Source organism: Haliotis asinina, chromosome 2 (genome assembly GCF_037392515.1).
Source record: "Haliotis asinina isolate JCU_RB_2024 chromosome 2, JCU_Hal_asi_v2, whole genome shotgun sequence".
Taxonomy (NCBI): Eukaryota; Metazoa; Mollusca; class Gastropoda; order Lepetellida; family Haliotidae; genus Haliotis; species Haliotis asinina.
This window is the reverse complement of record NC_090281.1, coordinates 44,675,044-44,703,035: the sequence shown is the minus strand read 5'-3', so window position 1 is coordinate 44,703,035 and position 27,992 is coordinate 44,675,044. Positions and strand designations below refer to the sequence as shown.

The window sequence follows — 27,992 nt, the reverse complement described above, 5'->3', positions numbered from 1 at the left end:
TTTTGGGTTCCAAGATCAGAATTGGTAACTACTTTTCATGTTTATCATATGAGATAAGTTACGATAGGTCCCTGTCCACCTATGTTTGTTGTGTGGGGTGAGTTGGAATAGGCCCCTGTCCTCTAATGTTATTTTGGTTTGAGATAAATTAGAGATGTTGAATCTCCTGTGTGAGATGGTGAACCTCCTGCTCTTGTTCCAGACACGTTCAATCCAACCCCCGAGAAGACCCCTGCTGGACCACAGATGACCCAGGGAGGCATACACCCTGAGAAAGTTCCAGATCAGACCCCCCCACCATACACTGCTCCTCACCACACCCCCTCCCAGGGAGCCCGTGTAGGACTGGATGAGGTGTACTCGTACCAGTCATCCTCCAGGAAAGTTCGCATGGAGATAAAGGTTTCAGGAGAGACTGATACCGATGTGTTTCACAATGTTGAAGAAGACAAAACAGAAACAACAGAATCTGTTCCTGCAGACAAAAATGTGTTACAGTTTGACACCTTACCTGATGGCTCAAAACAGTTGTCTTTCAAGGTCGACAAGAACCAGCAGGAGGATAAAACACCTCAGTTGAATCAGATATATGTAAACCTAGTTCAAGCCTTACAAGAAAAGACAAATTTTGAAAAATTGAGCAATCAAGGAGATTACCTTATAGCGATAGCTCGGTTTCTAGAATCAGCTTATTTTGGGATGGATCGAGTGGATAACAAAGCTCAAGAGTTGATAGAAAGGTTAGCAGTAGAATTAAAATTTCTAACTGAGAAATCCACAAAATCTACTGAAACACAAGGTAAGAAAAATGAGCATATCGATTTCGAAACTGCCAAACAGCTTCACTATGCAACGGTTGATGAACTATATGAAACTAACTCAGGAAAAAGGACAGAAGATAGTTCCAAGCACAATCCATACATTCAGACCCAAACTGCCAAAGAATCTTCTAAGCACTTTGGTGCCAAAGTGGACGATCAAGGTGTACTTACATTTACTGTTGAACAAGGGGAGGCAAATGCTGCGGGATTAGTACAAAAATCAGATTCTGACAACAGGGATGATTCTCAACATTCTAGAGACAAAGTGACTATAGGTGATGAAGAGGCTAACACATTAGAAGTTATAACAAAAGATGGTGTAGTGAAAGTTATAGAGAGGAATTCCCAGGGAGAAACAATAAGGACTACGGAAACAAAGGCCGACATTCCTTCAGATGCTCAAGAGTCCTTCACCTCACAAGATGTCCATGAATCTGCAGCTGCTTCCAGGGATCACAAAGATGAACTATGAGTGACGGGATGCTCGTCCTACAGTGTCTATGGGCCTTGTCAAAAGATCATTTAGCTTAATCATGTTAATTTTTTTGAAAGTATTTTTTTCACTAACATAAGAAAGAGACATTATCAGACCCTCAACATGAATATGTCTTATTGCTCCAGCGCTGGTTTGTTAGAATTTCGATGATTCATGTAACAAACCACAGGTAACTTGGCATTTGTTGAAGTGGAATCTAAAGGATTACAGTTGAAATGGGAAGACAAGTAAAAACATCTACATGCAGGGTATACTTAATGCATGGGCTACAGCAGATTGCTTTTTGGACTTTACTTAGTAGAAACTTAGTTATAATTTAGAGGGTACTTAGCTAGTGTTCTAACTGACATACAGTCTGACAGTTATCTTTTCAAAGTGATGTAGCCACAAGCCAAAGGTGCAGCTTCATAAGCGAGGGATTGTTGGTCAGCAAACCATGCTTGTTGTAAGAGGCAACAAACGAGATAAGGTGGTCAAATTTGATGACTTGGTACGTGCATGTCATCGTATTCCAACTGCGTAGATCTCAGCACACGATGTCAGTTACTTGATTGTCTGTTCCAGACTTGATTATTTACAGGTAGAATATTGCCAAGTGTTGCCTTAAAAAGTGCATAAACTTTCAGGAACATGATTTTTTGTGGTCCAAAAAAGATTTGTAATTTAATCACAGTGACAGATAGTCAAGTGAGCCTCTAATGAGGCTTGTTTGTCCAGCTGGTGTATACATCCTCTTCTTTGAAACCACTGGACCATTGAAGCTAAAATGTCCTCTCACTAGTGAAGAGACCCAAATTTTTTATGAGGTCCAAATAAAACTCTCGTCATGTGCCATATATTGAAAAAGCAAGATATGTTGACAAATCAGTTTTCTGTTTGCTAAATGAACATTGAAGCATTTACATAGGGGATGGCCGTCATCTGCTTGTTGACTTTTGACATGGCTCTTGAGGCTAGCCAATTTATTTAGTTGTGCATTAAGTCGAAAAGCAAGTGCTTCCTTATTTCATTAGTCAGTTGTAAAAATTTGAGAATCATTTTAAAGTTACGTTTTGTAATGGAGAGAGTGTATCAGTTTCACTCAGACATGTATGCAGATGGATGTATTTTGTTACAATTGTTGACATTTGTTGGTTTGTGGTGTTTGTTGTCTGTTCCTTTTTTAATCCTTGTGTTCTTTCCTCAATGCCACATGGTGGCTGGCCCAGACAGTGGGTGGTGGTGATGGTGGCGATGATGATGATAACGATGACAATGCTGATAGTGACGTAATACAACATGATCATTGCATGTACTGTTTATGCACGAGTTGGTATAGCTGTTAAATGCACTTTCAGGTCCTTATCAGAGTCCATTTTCAAATCTGGGTATTTTCTTTGAGTCCCTTTGTAGGGTCCGAAGTATAAGCATGTAGCACTAGGCTTTATCACTGCAGAGTTGCTGAACCCTCTTATCAGAAGTTTTCTCTTTAAACATGGACTATTTGGAGTCATAATGGAATTTTTCCCCTTACCTTCTTTGTAATTTATCATTTTCAATAAGGATTCTATGAACATACCTGGTACAACTTGTAGAAAGATATTTTGCCCAAATGAGTGCCTGGTAACAGAAGTGCAGAATTTGTGTGACATTCTCAGTATCTATCGTACTAGGGACATCCTCGATATATCCAGGCTATACGCTCAAATAAATCTCCACTATACCCTGGATGCATCCAAGGCTCAGACTTTTACTACATCCCTTGGCAGGCTTTTTATCCAGTGAGTGTCTATGCTGGGAAGTTGAGCGTACCAATTGTAACTCACTTTTGCTTTTTGAATTATCTAAACGATTAGACTTGGTAACACAAATCGCGCAGAGGAACACTGAAAGAGGTAGGAGTTCTTGCATACCTTTTTTTTCAAGTTTGGGACCTGAAAGTTTGTCTGTATGATTTCCCCCAAATCTGAGTCGTACTGCAAACAAGCCTTCATTGCCGGGACTGCTATATTTGCTGACACAGGCAAGCTCGGTTGTAACAGCGGCTTAGCTGATTGGCTATTGTGAGAATGTGGAGCAAGCAAAGGGAGGTATTAAAATTATTGGGCCAAGCCATAGATGCATCCTGGGTATAGTGGAGATTCATTGGAACCCCGGAGCTATCGAGGATGTACCTGGGATTGAACTGCCAACACTTTCAGAGGAAAGTGGTTGTCAGTCTTGCTTTGTGAGATCTGTAGGTTGATGTTTCAAAATTCTTTGTTGTCATTTATCACAGTGTCCTTAAGATCAGATCTGCTGTGTTGGGTGTGTCAGAGATCTGATAGAGTAGATCAGATTTCATTGATATTGTACCCCTGCCTCAGCCGTGGCCAGTAAACAATCCTTGGCTGAATGGTATTGAGATTCCTGGTGATTGATTGTACAAGTATTTCTTACCTGCAAGAGTGGGGAGGTGTTAATAGTTGAGTTTGTCTCTGTTTTCAAGTAATGTTGCCTTTGTTTGTGATCATGTTTTAATTGTTGTGCAGAACTGTGGGCATTATTGAATGTTTCTTGACCACTGACTTGATCTGGAATGGCCGGGTTTCACAATTCGTTGTATTAATGACCTTTTGCAAATTGGGATAAGTGGGAAAATGTTAAGAAGCAAGAACAGGTTTTTCAGAAAAGACCCTGTTTCTCAGCCATCTTTCTTGATATGTTGAGATTTTGAACAGGGTTGTTTGTTTCATTGTCTCATTGACTTAAGTTTCTAATTGTTTTCCATCCAGTGAGCTTCATGATAATTTTAGGAAGCCAGATTCATCTTGTAAATTTTAGGTGCAGTCCCATAATGCCCATGTCTTAAGCCTGCGATCTTTCATTGAAAATCAAATGTTTCATGTGACTGTTTAACAAGGTCATGGTAAATTCATGCTTTTCTTATGACTTTGAAAAATCTCCTCTCTGCAATACAAAAAGTTTTATGTCAGATGTGTGTAGAAGACAAGTAGTTGGAGTTATCTCCCTTTGAATAGATGCCGGGGCCTACTGGTCTGGACTATCCATTGCAATCCTTACCACAGATTACTTTCATAAATGTATACATTGCTGCTAACCCATGTGTTGGATTTTTAGGGTGAAATCCATTATGGTCGATCCATGTCTTGCGTGTCTTTCTGTAGGTTGATGTATCTACACAGATAATGTTCATTTTGTACAGAAGCCAGACATGTAAATGCTGTAATTATTGTGTACATAAATTATACTGTCATTGTTGTAAAATATTCATGTGAATCAAATGTCATGACATAGGTGTATCCACCATCTTCACTTTTGTAGGCCCACATGTTTTGGTTGGTTAAGACATTGATTTCCTCCATATCTATCATATAAAGAAATGAAGTGACACGAAGTACTACTCACTCAGTAGGAGTCATGGAAGTTTGTAAAACCAACATAGGATTTTTTATAAAACAATTCTTCAAAGCATTTTCTCACAGGGCAATATAATAATAGTGCAAATACTTCCAGATTATATTTTTTTAAGATTTCATATTTCATGCCCACAATAATCTAGAGGAGATGGACATCTTAGTCATGCTCTCTCATTGTATATGTCATTTTAAAACAGAAGAGGAGAGAGGAATAAAAGTGTACATCAAACAAATCAGCATTGACTTGTATTTCTTTGCATTTATTGTTTACAGCATGTCAAGGGCAATGGTCATTTTTTAAGTCTGAATACGGCTTGAGTGAGTGAATGTAGTTTTAAGCAACTCTTAGCAACATCATATCATATCAGATCATATATCAATATCATAGGAGACATCAGAACATATAGTACACATCTAGTAAATGGAACATGTGACAACAGAATGCTTTTACCATTAGGCTCCCCTAGCACTCTTAATGTGGTTTGAGATCTCATTGAGAGGAGGTGGTAGAATAGCCTAGTTCACTTGTAACACTGAGGGACCTGGTTCAATGCCCCGCTTGGTCACAATGTGTGAAGCCCATTTCTGATGTCCCCTGCCATGATGTTGCTGGAACATTGCTAACAGCAGTGTAAAACCATAAACATTCAATTGTTCTTGTTCAGAAATATCAGAATTCATATACCTTCTCATTGTTGTAAAAAGATTTCAGATTTCTCAGACTTAAACCATCGTTGACATGTCTGTTATTTTCCCTTAAGAAGACTCCGAATCATGCAATAGCATGATTGGCCAGTGGGTTTGTGTTCAATTCTCAAAGTCTTGTACACCATACAGTGACTTTATGCCACACCCTTTGAATAGTACAGATCATGCCTGGAACAAGTTGCCAGCATCTTAACCCAGTCCAAGCACTGTGATCCGTGAGAGAGTTGGGAACTGCTGGTCCAGTTGTCGGAATCGATGGGCACACTTGTTCCTTTCTGAATGGTATCCCAGGTCGTTGTACAGTCTGGCCTGGTAGTACAGGGCATCCTTCACGCGGTGTTGGGCCTCCATGACCTGGTACAGGGCAACCACCTTGTTCATAAGGTCCACGCCTGACAACAATGCTGTAACACAGGTAAAGGTCATTTCTATATGAATTCCCAAAAATATCCATAAAATATGAATGTGTATTCATTTCTTTTAGATTCTCCTTTTTGCATAGCCAGCTCTATGAATATGAATTATTATTAATCAGTATTTTCTTTTGTACATAAAGCGAACATCAAATGGAAAAAAAACTATCCCGCAATAATGGAGTTATAATCGATATTAACAGAATGGGTTCAAGTGAGTGAGTGAGTGAGTGAGTTTTACACCTGCAATATAATATCAAGGTGGCCGACACCAGAAATGGGCTTCACACATAGTACCCATCTGGGAACCCAGGTCTTTGGCATGACAAGCAAACATTTTAACCACTAGGCTACCCCACCATCCCCACAGGATGGCAACAGGGACCTTGGGGACAGAGGAGATGAAGAAGAGAGGATAGAGCACCAGCTACATAATTTGGATTTGTTTCACTGTATTTTCTCATGACACCATGAAGAAAAAAAACATTTACAGAAACAAAACATGTAAGTGTATTTTTACAATATATGCATGATAATTTCTGTATGTCTGTAATGATCACAAAGGTGTCGTAAGCGATGACAATGTGTCTATCACTATATGCATGAGAGTTGACAGGTATCTAGTAACCATTAGGACTCACCTGCCTTCCGAGGCCCCTCCCCATCCTTAGCAGCAGCTGCAACCCGACACTTGGCGTAGACGTACAGTGTCTTGGCCTGGTCCAGACAGCTGCCATTGGTCAGCACCGTCAGCATGTTGACCTCCAGTAGGCTCAGGGCTTGCTTTGGAAGTTTCATGTGAAACTAGAAGGCCAAGATCATGAGCAGAATGTGAGACTATTTTATATACCAAAGATCAAATATATAGTTCACTGTAAATTTACTGGTTTCAAATGGTTAAAGAAGAAAAAAGACCAATAATATAGCCATTTAAGGACAAACTTTATGGATGAACAATTTCTTTATTCATTACTTATCCTTCTCTGACTCGCCAACTTTTAAAATGCCACTCAAAAAGAAATGACCATATTACCTGTATAAATGACAGGTGTACTGTTGCTATAGCAACCAGGTACTGTAGATGATGTTGTTTGGCACGAGTGATGCAGTCGGTAACATGTGTCAAGGCTGTGGTGTGACTTCCAGTCTGAATGTACAGATCGGAGAGAGCCAACAGAACTCTGAAACAATAATGCAGAATTCACTATATGCATGGCCGGATTATTTCATGATTTCATAATCTGCCAGCTTTAACCCCCTGGATGCCACAGGGACATATATGTCCTTCCTCTACATCCCTCACTTTGAAGTCCAATAAAATTCTAAATATACCACGCATATATAAACACTTCACAGTTTCTGCGGAAAATTCCCTGTTTCTTGATACCATCCACTATTATCTCAGACCAAGCTAAAGTGCTTAAAATTGCCTTTCAAAATAGGTTTCATCGTAGTAAATGTCATTTTTCAGACTGTACAAAATCGAGATTCACAGCGTTTTTTGCAGTATGTTTTGAAATGTGAAAATTGGATAATTACTGGGAGTATTGAATTTCAATAATAGCATATTAATAATCATTGATATCAAGTTTTCGTGTAACCAGTAATGATAATTCTGAAACGTCGCCGATGAACCCAGAATCGACAATACACTTACACGAACGCCGAAGTGCGCTTTCTGCCATATTGGTTAGTGTTTACAAAATCACATTTCGAGAAGGCTGGTATTGAGACACCTATAACATCACATTTCATAGTCAGCTGCGACAAATGCATCATTGAATTCCCCACACATCTTAGAATCAAAATACAAATGGTCTTTGTCACCAATACCAACGGTCTAGGTAAAATGAAACGTAAGATAATTGGTATGAAAACGAACCCTGTGCTCGAAAGACAGCGCTTGTTTGAAATGTAAACAAAGAAAAAAATCCAATTTTACACTGCGTAGCATTTTCGGTAATATTCCAACATCCAGCCGTCTAATCATTGCCTACAATGACTCAACACACTTAGTATATTCAGGGGAAGAGTATCGTAGCAAGAAATAGCAAATTAAAAATAGATACAATGAAATAATTTGGTAATTCATAAGAAACTGTCAAACTTTTAGTGCAGCGTGACGCCATGACTGACGCAAAATCACGCAGAACGACAACGGTACTTATTGGCATTTCTGGCCTCTTCCGTCATTTACAATGTAAACGATAAAAACATATACCAATACACAGATGGTCAGAATAATTATGATTACTTACATCTCACTATATGTACAAAAGATCCCAGAATCAAGGAAAACGTCCTCGCAAAATCCTGTGTACCCTTGTAAGCGAAGGCGCCATTTTGAAAGAAATCGGTCATCGGTAGCGATGTCACACGTCACCATTGATGCACATATTAGGCAATTTCTTTGAGGTGAAGGTCGGTTGAACATGAGTAACCACAATGCCCATACCATTCCGATTGCACTTTAAGTATAGTGATGTATATTTTCCATATCGTTCCGATATTTTTTCATGAAGCTGATTTCAGTATCTACATATATCCATGTTCAACACCATATCATATGTGGATATAAGGTATGCGTTTTTATTCTTTGAAAACTTTTGATTGTTTGAACAATATTTACATGGGAAATTGACTCAGTAAGTGTACTATACCACATTTTAAATCTCTACACAAGTGTTGGAAGATCACACGTAGCCATAACTGCAATATGTGCTTTAGTTCCCGTGATGTACAATATTCAATACGTTGGGACAAGAAATGCAGTTTCATATGAAAAGGTTAATAAACAGCGATTTAATTCCAACTTATAAGTAATATTAATGAAAATGATTTGTACATTTTATGAAATGTAGGGGCACACATACTACTATTTAAAGGAATTGTCTTGTTCATTGTGTTGGTTTGTGTCGTTTTTATAGACAAAACAATTATGAATATTAATTGACCAGGTGCGAGTTTGTCAAAAACGTTTCATGATTCATTATCATTTTTTCGACAATAAAGTCAATTCAAATTTGATTAAAATATATCTGATAACTCAAACAATATTCATACAAAAATTGTTAAAAATATATAAACCAGGTCATGTCTTAATTTGGACAAGCCTTAAGTCCATATTTAATACTTCTGTACTGAGAAAGCGATCTCATTGTACCTTTCATTGCATACTTATGAAGTGAAATGATTTCATAATCATAAGAAGAAAAGTCTATTTCCTCAATGAATACTCAATGAATATTCAGGTGTCGTGAAATTTTCATTTACGCTAAATTGATGCTAGACAGGTGCGCATGTTGCTCACAATAAGACATGTAGTAAAACTGTGTAATTGTTGATATATTCATGACACTATTTCAGTGATACAACCATTCATTCTATATTTTGGCTAAAAAGTTTTGAATTCTGACACAGAAGCCGAGAAATTTACACATTTTGTGGAAATTAGGTTAGATATATACTAATCAGCAACCAGAGTCGTCTTTTTCCAACATTACAAAATGCACAAAACGTGTCGTGACGTCAACTAAAATGTCGCATTATTTTCAGTTATTTCATTACATTTGAAAATGTGGCTGTTACTCCGTTAATAATGATGCAAAATTCATAAAAATACATCTACACAAACAGGAGAATATGGGAATCTAAGAACTAAAATATGTATCGAATAGGGACATCCACATCGCTATTACCTGCTTTTTCATGTACAGGCCCCCCTAAGTAATCGAAGGAATTACAGCAAATTTGAAGGAATTGCATCTCAGATGTAAACAAACGCAGCCCACTCGCGAAACAACTGCAGCCATATCGGCAATTTAGCGGTAATAACAGAAACACATCGGCCATATCGGAAGCAATGTCGGTAATACTTGAAACACACTCGGCCAGCTTCGGAGATTTTTCGGCTCACATCCGTGATTTGTCGGTCGCGAACGGAAACCCACGCAGCAAAACATGGCGTCGTTCGAAGAAGCACCCGTCTCGGTGAGTTTTGTTCTTAGTTCCTACTATAACATTTTTATACTTATCCATCTTTGACCACCCTTGTTGAATTCGTTTAGGTATGAGGTGTTGTTGGAGCTATAGCTTATTTTTTTAGGAAAAGACTGTCACTGCAGAAGAGTGTCACAAGTCATGCCCCTGGAGGTTCAGATGTAAACAACCTGCAGAAGAGTGTCACAAGTCATGCCCCTGGAGGTTCAGATGTAAACAACCTCCAGGGGCATGACTTGTGACACTCTTCTGCAGTGACAGTCTTTTCCTGAAAAAATAAGCTATAGCCTCAACAACCCCTCATACCTGAACGAATTCAACAAGGGTGGTCAAAGATGGATAAGTACAAAAATGTTATAGTAGGAACTAAGAACAAAACTCACCTAGACGGGTGCTTCTTCGAACGACACCATGTTTTGCTGCGTGGGTTTCCGTTCGCGACCGACAAATCACGGATGTGAGCCGAAAAATCTCCGAAGACGGCCGAGTGTGTTTCAAGTATTACCGACATTGCTTCCGATATGGCTGATGTGTTTCTGTTATTACCGCTAAATTGCCGATATGGCTGCAGTTGTTTCGCGAGTGGGCTGCGTTTGTTTTCATTTGAGATGCAATTCCTTCAAATTTGCTGTAATTCATTCAATTACTTAGGGGGCCTGATGTAGTACACTGGCATCTTTTCTGACAAATTGTGAAACTACCAAAAGGTATCCTCTCACATTGGGGAACTTTGTATTGGAATAGTTTGGTTCATTGTGAACAAAACATCACGAAAATGTACTGTCCATATCCACAGCAAATTCTCTCCATGTGATCTGAGTTACACTGACCTAATGTAAACCATAGCGGAGTAATGCCCCCTTATCTTTATACGTGCATGACCTCTCTGTTGACGTTTGATGTCATAGAAGAAAATCGAGTTTTGACATTTATTGCAGGTCATTTTTGATTTTGTGAGCATGATGTTATGCAATAGCACATACATCCATTTCATATACCCTTATGTCGTTCAGATATCAAGCTGTATTTTCTTCACTCACACTTTCCGTAAAGATGCCAAATAAAAAAATCGTAGCAGAGTGCTTTTATTGGTGCACGATGAAAACCGGAGAGATTTACTGTTTTTCAACACACAAAAGTTTTGGACAACTTTTAGCAGTGTCTATTTCTCAAACCCCTGAGGTAGTCGCAGATATATTTATACCAACGGATAGGAAATTAAATATTCTACATTTCTGTGTAATTTTATAGTCGTACGCAGATCCAGTACAACGTGAGCGCAAGTCTCGCACAACATTCTCTTGTCAAACCTTACGAAAATGTGTGCCTGAAAAAAAAAACTCGGCATCCAGGGGGTTAACAGATCTGTAATCTTTGGAAATGTTATTTCACAAAAGATAAATTCACTGTTAACAAGGTTCTGTGCCATACAGATCTCAAAATTATATGGTTGTCTATCACAACTTAGTGTAAGCCATGGCTCACTAAAGGAAAACCATACTTTACATCATGTGTTCGGCTGGACAAACCCCAGTCGATATAAATTTAAAATTTTAAGGGGCAGGGTCTGTAATATTGCTAAAAGTGGCATAAAACTAACCTCACCCACTCACTCACTCCATAACATAAGTGTAGAATTGATAAAACATAGGTATTGAAATTCATAATGATTTCACACCCAATGAAAAAGCTGTAAAAAGAATGTACTAGGTCATGCGTTTCATGCATCACTGACCTGCAAGGAAAGTCTGGTGTGGGCTCCTCACACTGATCTGCCTTGGACGCCAGCAGTGTGTGGAGTTGAGTGAATGCTGCAGTTACCTCCCCTTGTTCTTTCAACAAGATTGCATTCCTAGTATAGAAAATATCTTTAAAGAACAGATATCACAAACATGCCATTTAATGAATGTTCTTGTAATATTCTACCATATTGATTTTTTCTGGCTGTAACCCTGCTCCTGAACATGGATACCCACTCATGAATGTAATACTGGACCCAAGCTAACCAGTGCTTCTTGTATCCCTTTAGCGTTGAACAGTGTAACAAGTACCATCACTGAACTTTGTTTGGTATGAGGCAGCTGTGGATTGAACCAGCAACCTCCCATCACCTATCCACTAGGCAAGCAGCTTGAAGATGCTCAATCCACTAGACAAGCAGATTCTTTATCCAATAGACAAGCAGTTGCTCTGTCCACTAGACAAGCAGGTACTCTCTCCACTAAACAAGAAGATCCTCTATCCACTGGACCACTACACAGCGGTCCAGTGGATAGAGACAAGTAGATGCTCTATCCACAAGACAAGCAGATGCTCTATCCATCAGGCAAGCAGATGCTCTGTCCACTAGACAAGCAGGTGCTCTATCCGCTTGACAAGCAGGTGCTCTAGGGGCTAGACAAGTAGATGATGTATCCACTAGACAAGAAGGTGCTCTATCCACCAAACATGCACACGCTCCATCAACAAGACAAGCAGTTGCTCTATCCGCTAGACAAGCAGGTGCTGTATTCACTAGACTAGCAGATTCTCTGTCTACTATACAAGCAGTTACTCTATCTGCTAGACAAGCAGGTGCACTATCCATTATACAAGCAGATGCTATATCAACTAAACAGACAGATGCTCTATCCACCAAGCAAGCAGATTCTCTATCCACTGGACAACTAGATGCTGTGTGGACTACACAAGCAGATGCTCTATCAACTAGACAAACAGATGCTCCATCCACCAGGCAAGCAGATTCTCTATCCACTGGACCACTAGATGCTCTATTGACCACACAAGCAGATGCTCTATCCACTAAACAAGCACATGCTCTATCCACAAGATAAGTAGATGCTCTCTCCACTAGACAAGCAGTTGCTCTATCCACTAGACCACTAGACAACAAGATGCTTTAGAAAACTAGAAGTTCTATACACTAGACAGCTTGATGCTTTATCATCATCATCTTCATAAAATGATTTGTAAAATGCCAGTTTCAGTCCAAAAGTACCGCTCAGTCGTGTACTCCTAAACAACTCGAGAGCATTAAGTCAGACAATGTATGTTTTCTCAAAAAGGCTTTATCCATTAGACACTATCCACTACACAAAATATTCTATTCACTGGACTCTCCATATACTAGAGCACAAGACTTTCTATCCACCAGACCACATAACAATCTATACAACAGATACTATCAACTAAACAAGACATTCTATCCACCAGACCACATAGCAATCTATACAACAGACACTATCAACTAAACAAGACATTCTATTCACTGGACCGTCTACCCACAAGAACACTAGATGTTCTATCCACTAGACCACTTTCTTATACACCACAAAGGTGAACCAAGAGGTTTGTATGAGAGATGGACAGTCAAATATAAATTCAATTAGGAGAAATGTGCAAATTTATCATCCTGTCAGTATCCAGTCTAAAATACATATCAGTTTCTGATCACCAAAGTGGTAATGCTTGTAAAGTTTGGCATCTCTGCTTCATGAAGAGCAGACACAGCTCTTCCAGGAAGCACTTCTGCGGTACCACCTACCTGAGATTAGCTTCATTCTGGTTGACCGCTCTTAAGTTTAACACAGCTTGTTCTGCAGCTTTGTGCCGATGGTTAAGGATGGCTCGATCAAACAGTATCATCTGTTCACAGGCCATCCAGATGTGTGCATGCTGTGTGTGGCTGAGGAAACGCTGCTTGGCATTACCCACTATGTCTAAAGCAGCAGTGTACAGACCCTAAAACAGACACACAGACATATAACTGAATATTGTTTACCACGATGACCCAGATTCTCCTCGGGCTACTCCTTCTCAACCTACCTTGTCAGCCATCTGTTGAGCAAGGTTACACTGAGCAATACACAGAGACTCTCCATTGTGGAACACCCCACTCTCAGACGTGTCCAGATTCAACACCAGCTGGCTGCACATTGATGAACTCTCCCTGAAAGACGAGTATCAAAAAAATGTCACTCGCACTCTCAGGTGCTCCCACACACATATCAAATCAATGATCACACACTGAGAAGATTACACACATATCACACCATCATCACTCACACTTAGAGAAGCCTACACACATATCACACCATCATCACTCACACTTAGAGAAGCTTACGCACTTACCACACCATCATCACTCACACTCACAGAAGCTTTCACACTTATCACATCATCATCACTCACACTTTGAGAAGCCTACACACAGATCACACCATCATCACTCACACTGAGAAGCCTACACACAGATCACACCATCATCACTCACACTGAGAAGCCTACACACACTTCACACCATCATCACTCACACTGAGAGAAGCCTACACACTTATCACACCATCATCACTCACAATGAGAAAAGTCTGCACAAGTATCTGCTCTTGGGGATATGGACAGAGCTGACATGAGGTCAGAATGAATGGCAGTCTTACCGTTTGCCATACATGTGCCAGAGAGCAGCCTTCTGTGAGTAGCTGACACACATAAGGCCAGCCACAGAGTGTTGGCAGTTCAAGATGTCACTCTTCAACAGGTACTCAAAAATACTGCAAACAGATACATCGTGATTGTGAGCTCAAAGAACCATTCAGATCAAACTGACTTAGCAACAGCTTATGACGGTTTCCAGTCTCCTCTCTATTCAGAATATGTTACAACTTCAGTAAACTTGTGGCTCCATTGTGTGACTGGGTTTCAGGCCAGCACGCTCCTGCTGCTGCTCCTGAATGAAGGTGCTTACATCTAGCCCTGCAAAAGGATCCTTATGGTCACACAAAGTATTATCAGGAGGAGATAGTCAGGCCATCGGGGTACACCACTAACCTAAGCTAAGCCATGCAGTACTTGGTTGAGATTACCCTGCGTAGCACTAGTAGCAGATTCTGCACTGCTGAATGCATTATGTGGGAGTCTTAGCAGGTTATGCATATACAAATGTATTATCTGGGATTGACTTACCTGGCAGGTTTTGCATTTGCGAATGCATTGTGTTTGGCCAAAGCCTGGACACCGAGAGACATCAAGTACTGAAAATATCAACAACAATATTCACGTGTGTCCAAAGTTAGTTATCCAAATGCCTGCATGAGCAATGGCCTGTCTTGGTAAATCTTGATCTATATCCCACAATATTTCAACTGTATCACAACATATGTTGACAGGGAAAGAAACCTTTCAAAACTTTCCACTAGACCTCAGGATCAGTAAGTGGACAATAATTAGTGGTCCTGTGTTTACTTGACAGGTCCTAAATAACATACCATTGAAATGTACCTCGCTTAAAAGTGGGGTACACTGAAAATAATAGAAGGCTCAGCCAATCACAGATGGACATTTATGTGTGAGGTAAGATAAATAACACATACGTAGTTGAATACACAAGTTGGGAAAATGTGGGCCCAACCATCAGAGGAAAATAACTACTAGCTTCATTGCTGCACTGGAAAAGTTTTGTTTTGTGTTTCAAATTAATGAACACCACTGTCAATGGAAGGTACTTTTATTAAGTATTGGTTTCCTGTAAAATCACAACCTGACAAGTTTTGCTAAATACTGAGCCTTTTTAGAGCAAATCAGTTGTAAGTAGGACCTTATGGAGGCCAAAACAAATTTACGGTTTTTGATGGGAAAAACGTGGAAAGGGAATAAATGGGAATTTTGTTGGGAATAAATGGGAACTTTGCTGGGAATAAATGGGAATTTTGATGGAAATAAATTTCAGAATTTGTTAAGTCCATGCGAAACCTTGGGGATGCAAAGGGGCATGGTAATTTAGATGACTGGACCAAGTTGTGAGACAATGGAGACAGTTGAACAAATTAAGACTCACAGGCAGAGAGAGTTCCCCACTCTTGGACACGGACCGCTCCATGAGGTTGGCGGCCTGACTCACGCCCTTCTCCCCCAGGCGATGAAGCCATGACTGGTAAACAACAGATCATCAACAGGTGAACAACAGACAAACAACAGGTCAATAACAGATCATCAACAGGTGAACAAAAGACCAACAACAGGTCAATGAAAGATCATCAACAGGATAGATACATATTCTTTATTTTCTCCATATTAAGAAGATTACATTTACATGATTAAAAAAAACAGTACACAAAAGGTTCCAAATATTTGTGATTATATAATACCGTACTATCAACAAGTTCAGGTCTAATCTAGGCATTTGTAGTCATGTCTGTCAGAGGAAATGTAGCATGCAACATAAGATGAAAAGGTCCAGCTATCTTAGAGGCATTACCAGACCTTCTTAACTCTTAATATCACATCATATCACATTACCCCACACCATTTCAGATTGCATAACGCCACGCCACACCACACCATATAACATAACATGCATGGCAGCAATGGACAAAACCTCACTGAAAATCACCATGTCATACCATGCCATGCCATGCCACGCCACACCACACTTTACATTACACCACACAACTCCACTGTGCAACTGACCAGAGCATGCTGCAGACAGATGTGATCATTTGTCTCCTGGGCCATCCGTATCGCTTCATTCAGGGCTGCCATTGACTCATCTCTGGAAACAGATTCGTATATGAGTTATCTCCCTTACTTCATCAACCATTTCAAGCAACATTTTCAGGGACATGCTTCATGGTCTGGCACCCATTCATGCAATGTCCCAGTGTAAAACTGAACCACATTAAAAAATCAACAATTAATTTGATGTACAAGGAAAATAAAAAACAGACAAAAAATGGTCTTCAATTACTCAGGAATTCCACTGCCCCGTTTTTGCAAAGCCTGGTGCCGGTCAATGTGGTTTCATAGTGAATTGTCTCCCCTTGATCTTATCCTAACGTGGTGAAGCAAAAAATGTCTCTACTCTCAGAAAGATGAAGCAACCTACTCACTGAAAGGACAGAGTGAGCAAAAACCCAAGACATTGATCGAGAAAGGATTACACCTGGCAGCTGAAGAACATACAGCTATGAGGCAAGGACTTTGATATGTTGATACTGGGTGTCAGCAGTAAAGCTCCTGAAATACTTGTAAGGATGCCATTCCTTTCTCCTCCCCAGTTCTCACTTGTTGGTGAACTTATATTAGTCTACTGGTATAAAACGATCATGAAATGCTTGTAGGAATGCCATTCCTTTCTCCTCCCCACTTTTCACTTGTTGGTGAACTTATATCAGTCTACTGGTATAAAACTATCATGAAATACTTGCTTGTAGGAATGCCATTACTTTCTCCCACCCATTACTCACTGGTTGCTGAATCCATACTAATCTCCTGGTTTATCTTTATCCTGAAAATGTCATTGCTTTCCCCTCTTTGTTACTCACTTGTGGCCAAATCTGTACTGCAGTGCTGCGAGGTTGAGGGCAGCGTATCTGCGACACACATCTTCCTCACGGTTCTTGTTTGCCTGGCCAGTTGTTTCCCCTGTGAGGTTGGCGTTGCGGTCGAAGTAGTGGTACAAGTTGTGTACTGCTGTGCAGTACTCCTTCACTCTCAAGCTGTTCAGGTAACTCAGGAAGTGCTGTGGTGAGAATATGCCGATTACAACAAAGACCCATTCACCCCTGTCTTCTCACTGGACTTATTTCTTTAATATTTGTCAACAAATACATCATCTGAAAGGAGCTAGGAACACTTAATGTGAAAGAGAAAGGTACCAACATGCTTCATTGTTACATACTAGAGTAATTATTTCATCTCTATAAGGCCTGGTGATATGTCTATCTTATTGCAGACAAAATACTCACAATGAAGTAGTATCTTCTGTTGATGCATTACTTTATTATACTACATATTTTTATGTTTGTGATAAGTACTGGTAAACATGGATAAGTTGGACTGGCCCACAGAAAGCGTTTACAAGAAATAGGTGGTGCATAGTAATGAGCAAACACATTAGGTTTCTGATAGGGAGGGCAAATGTAATCTAGTGCACGTGCAGTGTATGATAATGAAAATGATCATAGCTGCAGATGCCTTGGTAATATGACTCTCACATGGTTGGTGTGGCAAGTCACTAATATAACCTGGGGCCCCTTCGCTCACAATGGTAAGCGCCAATGGGCAACGTCAGCTGTCAGGCAGTGCTAAACTTATCCTTGTTTGTCAGTAGTAAAAAAGCTTACAGCTTCTGCCAGGTCGGGTTTGGCTTTCAGCATGCTGGTGATCTTCTCTTGGAGCTGAGTTGGGGGAAGGGCCTTACCCTCATTGTGCAGCAGCAGGAATGCCTAGGATCAGACACAGACTGAAGGTAGGACCAAACAAAGACTAATTGTAGGACTAGGCATGGACTGATTGTTGGACCTGTCACAGACTGATTGTAGGACTTGGCATGGAGTGATTGTTGGACCTGTCACAGACTGATTGTAGGACTTGGCATGGACTGATTGTTGGACCTGTCACAGACTGATTGTAGGACTAGGAATGGAGTGATTGTAGGACTTGGCATGGACTGATTTTAGGACCAACCATGGATAAATTGTAGGACAAAATATGGACTCATTGTAGAACCCGACACAAACTGATTTTAGGACCAAACATGGGCTGAATGTTGGACTAGACATGGACTGATTGAAGGACCTGACATGCACTGATTGCAGGACAAAATATGGACTGACTATATGACCAAACATGGGCTAATTATGTTCAATTTTACCACATAATAATCTTTTGGTCTGTGAAATGTTGACAGATGACAAACTGAAACTAAGGGTATGGGTTGATCCTGTTTATAGCCACCTACAAGCATGGGTTGCTGACGGCCAAATCTGTATCAAGATCCTCACAAATTAACACAACTCTGATCTTTTAAGACTATAACCACAACTTACCTGCTGTGCTATGAAATACTCGGCCTGCTTCTGTGAATAGAATCCCCCAGATACACCACCACCGCTGATTATGAAAATAAGACACAAATCTTGATAACTCTCCATCACTTCAAGTTTGTTCCTCTTTAAAACATCTCCTGTATATTTATCACAGATGAAATATGTCGCACAGCCCAAAGCCTCCAATTAAAGAATATATTTCCAGTTTACTTCCATATATTCCAGTATTGTATTGGGTTTGTAACAAAATAACACAGTTTTGAAAAAAAAGAGGGAAATCTAAGATATGCAATAGGGTAATATCTAGACATTTTTCACATATGGATTGAACCTCTATTATCTTGTGATGAGGGTACTGAGATCTGCTTCAAGTCTGAAGTTGTTCAATGTCCTACTGACTGTACAGTGGTGGGTCTGAAGGTACAGTTTGATGTTTACTGAGGTAATTGCTTCCTTCCTTGGATAACGGCAGTGGACTCTGTCAGAGTGCACTTTTAGCAACGTTCTCGCCATATAATGACTGGGGACACAAGAAATGGCTTTCAAATTATACCCATGTTGGGAATCGAACCTGGGTTGATGGCACTTTAACCACTAAACTTCCCAACCCTCCTCACTATAAAAATGAGATGCTTTGAAGGGAACACTGTCAGTTGTGGACTTCAGATAACAACAGACCCTCTCATTGATAATTACTGGTAATAACTTCAGTGCATAGTTACAGCACTAAACCATTGTAGAGAACCTACTCATTGAGATTCATGGCCTCAAAGGACTTAGCCAGTCCACTGCGTGTAAGAGGAGGCCCAGCACCGGACAGACTCATCACAGAGTCTGTTAGAGACTTGGCAAGGTCAGGGTCATCTCCATATTTGGCGGCCATGATGTCATAGTAAGCTTTGATCTTCCTGTGGAATGATGTCACCTGACTGAATGACAGCTTGTTGAAGGCCAGAACCATCCGCCTGATGAAGAGACCTGTGGTGGACGAAGGACAAAGATTGAAATGTGCTTTCTGAGAAGACAATTTTGGGGTAAACTTGAGTACAAGCACGAACAATGACTGTTGGACTGGCTCACTGTAGGAAGACAATGACAAGTTTTATTGGTGTCTGAAGCTTGTGTTCAAACATGTATGTCAAGTTTTCTGTATATCAGACAATAAATTGAGGTCAGAGTAAGGTGAGGTCAGGTTAGGGCAAGGTCACTGTAAGGTGAGGTCACAGTAGGGTGGTGAGTTCATAGTAGGGTGAAGTCACAGTTACAATAGGGTGAGGTCACAGTAGGGTGAGGTTACAGTAAGGTGAAGTCAGCAATCCAGCACTTACCCATGACACTGCTCTTGCTGATCCTAGCCTCACTGGGGTTCTCCGGACATACCAGGCCACTGGCGGCATCGAAGAAATCCATGAGCGGTTTGACGCCATCTGTGTAGAACTGCTTCAGTCTGAAATAGATAAGGGCTCTGTTACTTGACATAAAGCTAAATACATGTGGGTTAGACTGCAACTGGATTTGTTTCTGTCTTATCTTCTGCCTCTGGCTGAAATATTCCAGTGTGGCCTGTAATCGAGTCGAGTCAAGATGTTACAGAGATTACAGAGAACAGCATGGGCATGTCCATTCCATCAGGGTATCAGCCAATATGGAAGGAAGTGTGGCATACTCATGACAGGTTCTAATGCAGAATGGAGAATAACCACAAAGGGATTTGTAAAGGGGAAAGATGTTTAGCTAGAGTATCAAATTGTAAACTGTGCTTTAAGTTGCAAAATATTTCTGAGTCTTGTCCCGGAATTCAAACCACAGAAATACTGAACCATATGAACAAAGAGGTTAACCCATCAACAAGCTGACAAGGTAAAGATGTCATCTGTAGGATGACTCCTTGTTCTGCAACATTAACTCGCCCATTAACAGTAGACCTATGCTTCCATCCATGAGCCAATCTAGTCAACCATCCACTCACATAACCATCCATCCACCCACTCAACCACCCATTTATCCAACCACCCAACAACACACCTGCCAATTCATCAATCCACCCACCCACTCAACCATCATCCATCCATCCTCCCATCTATCCACACACCGACCTAATCATCGATCTATCCACCCAACTACACACCCATCCATTCATCCATCCACCCGACCATCCATCCATCTTAGAAACTGTATACGTGTAAAACAGAAATTGATATGTTTAGCAAATGGCACACAAGAACTAGAAACAGACAAGTCTGTTGGCTGATACAAAACAGTCATTACCTATTGTCAGGGGCCGTCACTTGTTAACATGTCTCATGATATATATTTGCTGGTGTTCCGTAGCAGATCCATCTATAACCCAACCACACACCTACCCATTCATCCAGATGCCTTCAATAACAGACACTTGACGAAGTGACATAATGGCCTTGACCTTAAGCCTCAGCCACGTGGTGCCAGAATATTTCTAATCATAAGCCTAGATGATATTACAACTGTGAAGTACTTCAAGATTACTGTAAAACTGTGAATGAATAATCAGTCATCTAACACATGAATAACACTGCCACATGACATGGAAACATATTATCAAATAACCAAACAGATTTAGATTGATCACAAATATATATCAAGTACACCTGATTTTATGACATTTCAGTATAAAGAGTCATTTCAATATTACTATTTTTATCTCATTCATTCATTCATTCATTCATTCATTCATTCATTCTAAATATTTTTAGTTAATATTACATTTTTTCTAATTACCTATTTCTTTATTTCAGATGTATCATGCCCTGTACAACACATATGTATCTTAGTGACATCATGCATGTCTCATGTATCATCAGTATCATCAGTATCATCAGTATCATCAGGACTAAAAAAACAGGGAAAAACAAGATTTTGATTGATCACAAATCAGTACAAAATATACCTAATGTTAGCACCATTTAAATTTGAAACACAATCCCACCATCTCATGTAATCATGCATGAATTGTAAAGGACACATACCAGGAACAAGATCTTGTCACGTAATGCAGTCTGTAACATGCGTAGTGTGAAAACAACCAAAGAAACCAGTGTTCATGTTGCCAGCATATTCAATCCACAAGTCAAAAGAACATGTAACAGGAAAACAGGTTTGTTGGATCTCCAGAACATTATGAAGCTCACCTCAAGAGTTTCAATCACCTTCACCTTCATGATGAACCAATCAAAATCAATGTACCTTTCAGCCTACCATTTACAACCAATCACAGCACCACTTGTGATAATAGGAAACATAAGTATCATAAACATACCAGGTGGGATGTGAATGTCGAAAAAAGATAAAAGTCAACATTAATGCTAACAGGTACGACAGTCCTATATTCAGTGAAAGACACATTCAAGGATTGACATTTATTGACAAACTTACAGGTAGTTACTTTGACGGAGTAGTTTCCAATGCCACAGAACTATTTCCTGTCAATGATCTCAATGTGAGATAGGGCATACAATCACAAAGAGACAAGATTTGCTTCTTGTGTAATGTCTCCATTTTCCAGCCATGTCACATAGGATGATGGCATGCTGATTCAACGCACACCTCAAACAATACTAAAACAATCTAACAAGGCAGATAGAGCTTCCACTTCCGTGTTGTATCAATGCGTGGTGGTTGTGGCAGAAATAAGGCTTAATGTCACATTGAAGGAAACTACTATGGCGAGTATTTATGCAGATGGACGTGTAGATAAGTGAGTGAGTGGGTGGGTGACTGAATGAATGCTAAATCGTGTATCAAGGCAGATAGAGTTTCTACTTCCTTGTTGAATCAATGCGTGGTGGTTGTGGCAGAAATAGGGCTTAATGTCACATTGAAGGAAACTACTATGGCGAGTATTTATGCAGATGGATGTGTAGATAAGTGAGAGTGGGTGGGTGACTGAACGAATGCTAAATCACGCATCAAGGCAGATAGAACTTCCACTTCCTTGTTGAATCAATGCATGGTGGTTGTGGCAGAAATAGGGCTTAATGTCACATTGAAGGAAACTACTATGGTGAGTATATATGCAGATGGATGTGTCAATAAGTGAGTGAGTGGGTGGGCGATTGACTGAATGCTAAATCGTGTATCAAGGCAGATAGAGTTTCCACTTCCTTGTTTAATCAATGCAATGCTTTTGTGGCTGTGGGAGAAACTACTGCAGTTTTCAGAGTGAGTAAGTGGTTGGGTGAGACTTTTCTAAAAGATATTTACTGTTTTGATTACTACTGTTTGCAGTTTGGTGCAATGGTTACTCCCTAAGTGGCAAACATTTGATGGAACTGGAAATGTTGCAAACTGACAAAAACACAACAGTTACCATTCCACTGACTCTAGTCACAGAGACCAGATACCGTTCCACTCACTCCAGCCACAGAGACCAGATAAGACTCCAGCCACAGAGACCAGATACCATTCTACTGACTCCAGTTAAGGAGAAGAATGAAGTCATCAACCTTATAACCATACATGTTACAGAACGTGGTTTGGGAGGAGAGTGTTAAGTAAAGAACCAGGAGATTACAAGGTAGGAAAAACTTAAAACTGACCAAAACAAAAATGTTTCAACTACTTTGTTTGAGAATGCATCATGGAAGAGTCAAAAAGCAAATGTGTTGTGAAATCTGTGCTAGTAAATATCTGTTCCACATCAAGTCAGGCAGTAGGCACAATGGCTGATGGTTCTCAGCAAAGGAATGCCCATGACCTGTCTGTGATGGACAGTAGTTCTGCAGAACAAACTAACAGGTCAAACATTACATCAAATGATGCGAACAGCTGGCGGCAAAACAAATCTATTGAAACTGGTGAAGTGACTGTTGCACCTTTTCTAACAGGTAATTCTATTTTAAGAAGCATCAGTTGTGACTACACAGATTCCACACTCTTCCCCACAAAAAGTTTGACTCCTAGTCATGGTTTGCAAGATGAAAATCACAGAACGAATGAAGGGTTGCCAAACACTCTGTCCCCAAGACAATGGAATGAGGGCACAGCAGTCCTGAGCCCTGACCATGGGTTTCCTGATCTTCCATCTACAAGACAAGGGAACACAGGCACTGAAGCAGGGGGCCTTGACAAAGGGTTCCCTGATCTCCCATCTGAAAGACAAGGGACAGAAAGCACTGTGGCACAGGGTCCTGACCAAGCATTTCTTGATCTTCCATCTGCAAGACGACGGAATGAAGGGAACACAGGCACTGGAGCACAGGGCACTGAACAAACATTTCGTGATCTTCCACCTATAAGACAAGGGAATGCTGGCCTTGTAACACAGGGTCGTGACCAAGCATTTCCTGATCTTCCATCTGCAAGACGAGGGAACCCAGGCACTGTAGCACAGGGCTTTGACCAAGGGTTTCCTGATCTCCCATCTGCAAGACGAGGGAATGCAGGCACTGTAACACAGGGTCCTGACCAAGCATTTCCTGATCTCCCATCTGCAACACAAGGGAAAGCATCCACTGAAGCAGAGAGCCCTGACCAAGCGTTTAGTGACCTTCCATCTGTAAGAAGAGGAAATGCAGGCAATGTAGTACAGAGCCCTGACCAAGGATTCCCTGATCTTCCATCCCCAAGACAAAGTAATTATATCCCAATTGCCATCTCAGACGTCTATTACAAAGAAATCTTATGGATGATTTTGCATGATTCAGGTAGCAATGAAGAAAATGCAGAAAGGAGTGAGGGCAATCAAAGTCCTACACTTGATTATAATGTGCCAGTATCCTATGATGCCACTGTGTCAGTACTCACCCATATATATCACGGGGAAAGGAAACTGTCAAACCAAAAAGACACTAGTAGAAGAATTCATGAAATGTTCACAAAAATGCTTGCAAAATGCATCTCAACTGAAACATTTGTCCTCGAAACAATACACAGGAAGATCAAAATGAATAAAAGCAAGCTTGTTAAACTGACAAAAGCTCTTCAAAACCTGAAACAACGTGATCTTAAGAGGATTCATCAGCTGATAAAATTTTCAAGTCTGACGCTTGAGAACATCATAGAAGTTGTCCAACTCCTCCTGCTCATGATAGAGTTGGCTGCTGGTGCTGAAGTCTCCTTCATCAAACAACTTAAAAACCTCAGTGGCCGTGCCACTCACCCTGATGACAGCCTAAGAGGAACTGATCTCAGTCCTAAGTTAACCCCTACAGAACTACCTACATCACAGCCAGAAAACCCATTGCAGCCTCTTCTTAACAAAATATGTACTCAAGAGCCTGTCTTATCTAGAATCTCTACACTGCAGCCTCTCCTACCTGGAACATCTCCACTGCAGCCTCTAGTATCAGAAAGTGAAGATGAAGAGAATGACCATCTATCCCAACAGCAATTCCCAGGGTCATTTCCAGTAGTTCACAAAGAGATACAGCAACTGGAGTGATCTGCTGGCTCCACTGACTCCCAACTGCAACGTGCTCTAAGCTTTTATCTCATAGGTGCAACACAGGGATCTGCATTTGAACTCCCTCAAACAGGTTCAAACCAAACTGGAGATGTAGATAATGTTGAAGAATCTCCCCATAGAAAGCCAGCAGCAGACCACCCACAGTCTGCATCACTTGATGGGTCCAGTTACAGAAACAGACTAAAGTCTGACGCAGCAGGAAAAAGAGAAGTCAGTGAGTCAACAGTGGACCAAAGAACTCACAGGATTGTTGATAAAAGTATATCCCTACAGTTTCAAATCCTGAAAACAGAACAGGTAAGAAATGAAAAGAAAGTGAGTAATTAAATGTTGTGTTTAACAGCTTAGATAAACATTTATGACATACCAATTCAGTGAAGGAAAGTTGTGTCTCACAGTGTGAAGCTTCCAACGATTAAAGGATTTTACATACTTAGATGATGGATGATGTGTTTGACATTTTGGAAACACCACCAGTAAGGATTTATAGTAATGAGGTAAAGGAATGTAGTGTTTCACAGTTTGCTACCTTTATGGGTAGGAATTATAACATACTTAATGAGTAATTACCATATGTTCACATCTGGGTATAAGAGATCTGTAATTCAACACCATTCAGTAAACTGTTTTGGGTGATAACCTATTTGAATATACTGAAAATGTTTTGCAATTAATGGAAGTACTTGTATTTTGTTTCATCCAGACATACACCTTGATAAGGTATGAAGACTCCACTCTACACGGTTTGATACAGAACACTGTGCATGGTGGTACAGAGGATATCAAAATGGATCCAGATAAAAGATCTTCAGATTCACAATGACAAACAGTAATGATCTTCAGAATGTGAATTAGAATCAAAGTGATGACCTTGAGGGTGTTAATTCTTTTACAGCCCAAACCTCTACAGTGTGATTCCTGAGCAATCTCCTTGATAACCCAGAGATATCTCCACATATGCCCTGAGTTTTCTTGAAGAATGCCTCGGCTGTCCTCAGGAATAGCCATTGAGTCTGAATTATCTTGCTCATACAAGTGTTGACAATTGATATAACTTTTGTCTTGTTGTTACTGCATATGATCACAAATATCGCTATATTGAAAACTTCTAACTTTAGTGTGTTTATCCACTAGGCTACAAATGACTTCTGTGAAGATAGTGACTGATTGTCAGTATGAAACGTGTTCTTCACAAGTTGAGTACAGAGAGCAGCACAAGGGCCAGAGACTGGTAGCACATGTATTGCATGTACCAGGCAAGGTATCGTCTGGTATTTGCCTCCCAGCTGATCTCAACAGTATAAATATTTGAAGTCTTGTTGTGAATGAATTTTGCTTTAATATAAATGGTATCAGCTGTCAGCATTATATGTAAGATCAAAACCTCAATGTCGGTTTTGATCCTTTACTAAAAAATGATGACATTCATGGGTATCAATAACAGTAAAATGTTATGACCTTGAATGTGTGAATTACAATAAAACATGATGACCTAGACTTACTGTTGGCATCAATGTATCTATCCACCTAAAACTGTCCTTAAAAAGACTTATTGTGAGCATCTAGTTTCATCAATGTATCTATCCACCTAAAACGGTCCTTAAAAAGACTTATTGTGAGCATCTAGTTTCATCAATGTATCTATCCAACTAAAACTGTCCTTAAAAAGACTTATTGCGAGCATCTAGTTTCATCAATGTATCTATCCACCTAAAACTGTCCTTAAAAGACTTATTGTGAGCATCTAGTTTCATCAATGTATCTATCCACCTAAAACTCTTTATTGTGAGCATCTAGTTTCATCAATGTATCTATCCACCTAAAGCTATCCTTAAAAAGACTTATTGTGAGCATCTAGTTTCATTAATGTATCTATCTACCTAAAGCTATCCTTAACAAGAGTCATCACAAGATGACATATCCCCCCTTGCCCCCACATATTTGAAAGGACAAATCATCTGACAGTTACCTGATGTTTCTTCAGACTAAGTTTGAATTGTTTCCATGGAATTCATAAAAAATATATATGCCATATATCTGTAATCAGCAAAAGTCATCATTTCAAGATCTGTCTCATATATATGCCAAGATCTCTTGAAAAATATGAAATGGTTTTTGAGTCCTGCTCCGGAAGAGAAGCCAACCCTCCATTTTAAAACTAAGTCCAAAACGTGTCCATGGAAACAAGAAAATAATACATCACAAAAACCCGTAAATACCAAAAGGCACCACTTTGGGGTCTGCCACACATATCTACTAAGTTTTACTGACAGATATTAAGAAATTTTTGAGTTTTGCTCCAGAAACAAAACACACCTCTCACTTTTGAGACAAAGTCCAAACCGTTTACATGGAAACCGAGAAGATAATAAATCACAGAAACCTGTACATAGCAAAAGGCACCACTTTAGGTTCTGATTGATATATCTACTAAGTTTTGCAGAAAAATATTGAACGGCTTTTGAGTTCTGCTCCGGAAAGGTAACCCACCCCACCATTAGTCTAATACCAAAATGTTCCAAAGAAAACAATAAAAATGCCCAAACTGTGTAAATAGCAAAAAGCACAACTATAGGTTGAGATTATTATATCTATCAAGTTTGGTCTAAAAATATTGCACAGCTTCTGAGTTATGTTCATCAAACAAAATGATAGTGGACAGGCGGACGGACGGGCGGACGGAGAGACGAGGCGTCGACTATATCCCCCCGCATTACAGACTTATTGTGAGCATCTAGTTTTATGAATGTATCTATCCACCTAAAGCTGTTCTTAACAGCTTCTTAAGACTTATTGTGAGCATCTAGTTTCATGAATGTATGTATCCACCTACAGCTGTCCATAAAAATTCTAAGAATACAAGAATATGGTACTGTGAAAACTGTACAAG

The 27,992-nt window shown here is 40.0% G+C and overlaps 2 protein-coding genes across 13 annotated transcripts in view; one reads left to right on the top strand and one right to left on the bottom strand.

Moving 5' to 3' along the window:
* LOC137273778 (ER degradation-enhancing alpha-mannosidase-like protein 3) overlaps positions 1-4,948 on the top strand; it is a 34,149-nt gene extending 29,201 nt beyond the window's left edge. Inside the window, exon 22 of one of the 2 annotated variants that reach the window (XM_067806625.1) lies at positions 203-4,948. In XM_067806625.1, coding sequence (XP_067662726.1) covers positions 203-1,293 — 1,091 coding nt within the window. In that variant the 3' untranslated portion in view covers positions 1,294-4,948. The remainder of the gene's footprint in view (positions 1-202) is intronic. The other variant, XM_067806624.1, reaches the window with a different exon arrangement.
* An 11-nt stretch (positions 4,949-4,959) lies between these two features.
* Positions 4,960-27,992, bottom strand: part of LOC137273780 (anaphase-promoting complex subunit 5-like) — a 134,199-nt gene continuing 111,166 nt past the window's right edge. For all 11 annotated transcript variants that reach the window (XM_067806627.1, XM_067806630.1, XM_067806629.1 and 8 more), the window contains 15 exons: positions 19,989-20,107; positions 19,410-19,638; positions 18,661-18,724; positions 17,956-18,057; positions 17,155-17,351; positions 16,301-16,382; positions 15,669-15,761; positions 14,798-14,865; positions 14,272-14,385; positions 13,661-13,784; positions 13,380-13,576; positions 11,571-11,687; positions 6,870-7,017; positions 6,478-6,640; positions 4,960-5,827 (listed from right to left, as the gene is read on the bottom strand). In XM_067806627.1, coding sequence (XP_067662728.1) covers positions 5,613-5,827; positions 6,478-6,640; positions 6,870-7,017; positions 11,571-11,687; positions 13,380-13,576; positions 13,661-13,784; positions 14,272-14,385; positions 14,798-14,865; positions 15,669-15,761; positions 16,301-16,382; positions 17,155-17,351; positions 17,956-18,057; positions 18,661-18,724; positions 19,410-19,638; positions 19,989-20,107 — 2,032 coding nt within the window. In that variant the 3' untranslated portion in view covers positions 4,960-5,612. The remainder of the gene's footprint in view (positions 5,828-6,477; positions 6,641-6,869; positions 7,018-11,570; positions 11,688-13,379; positions 13,577-13,660; positions 13,785-14,271; positions 14,386-14,797; positions 14,866-15,668; positions 15,762-16,300; positions 16,383-17,154; positions 17,352-17,955; positions 18,058-18,660; positions 18,725-19,409; positions 19,639-19,988; positions 20,108-27,992) is intronic.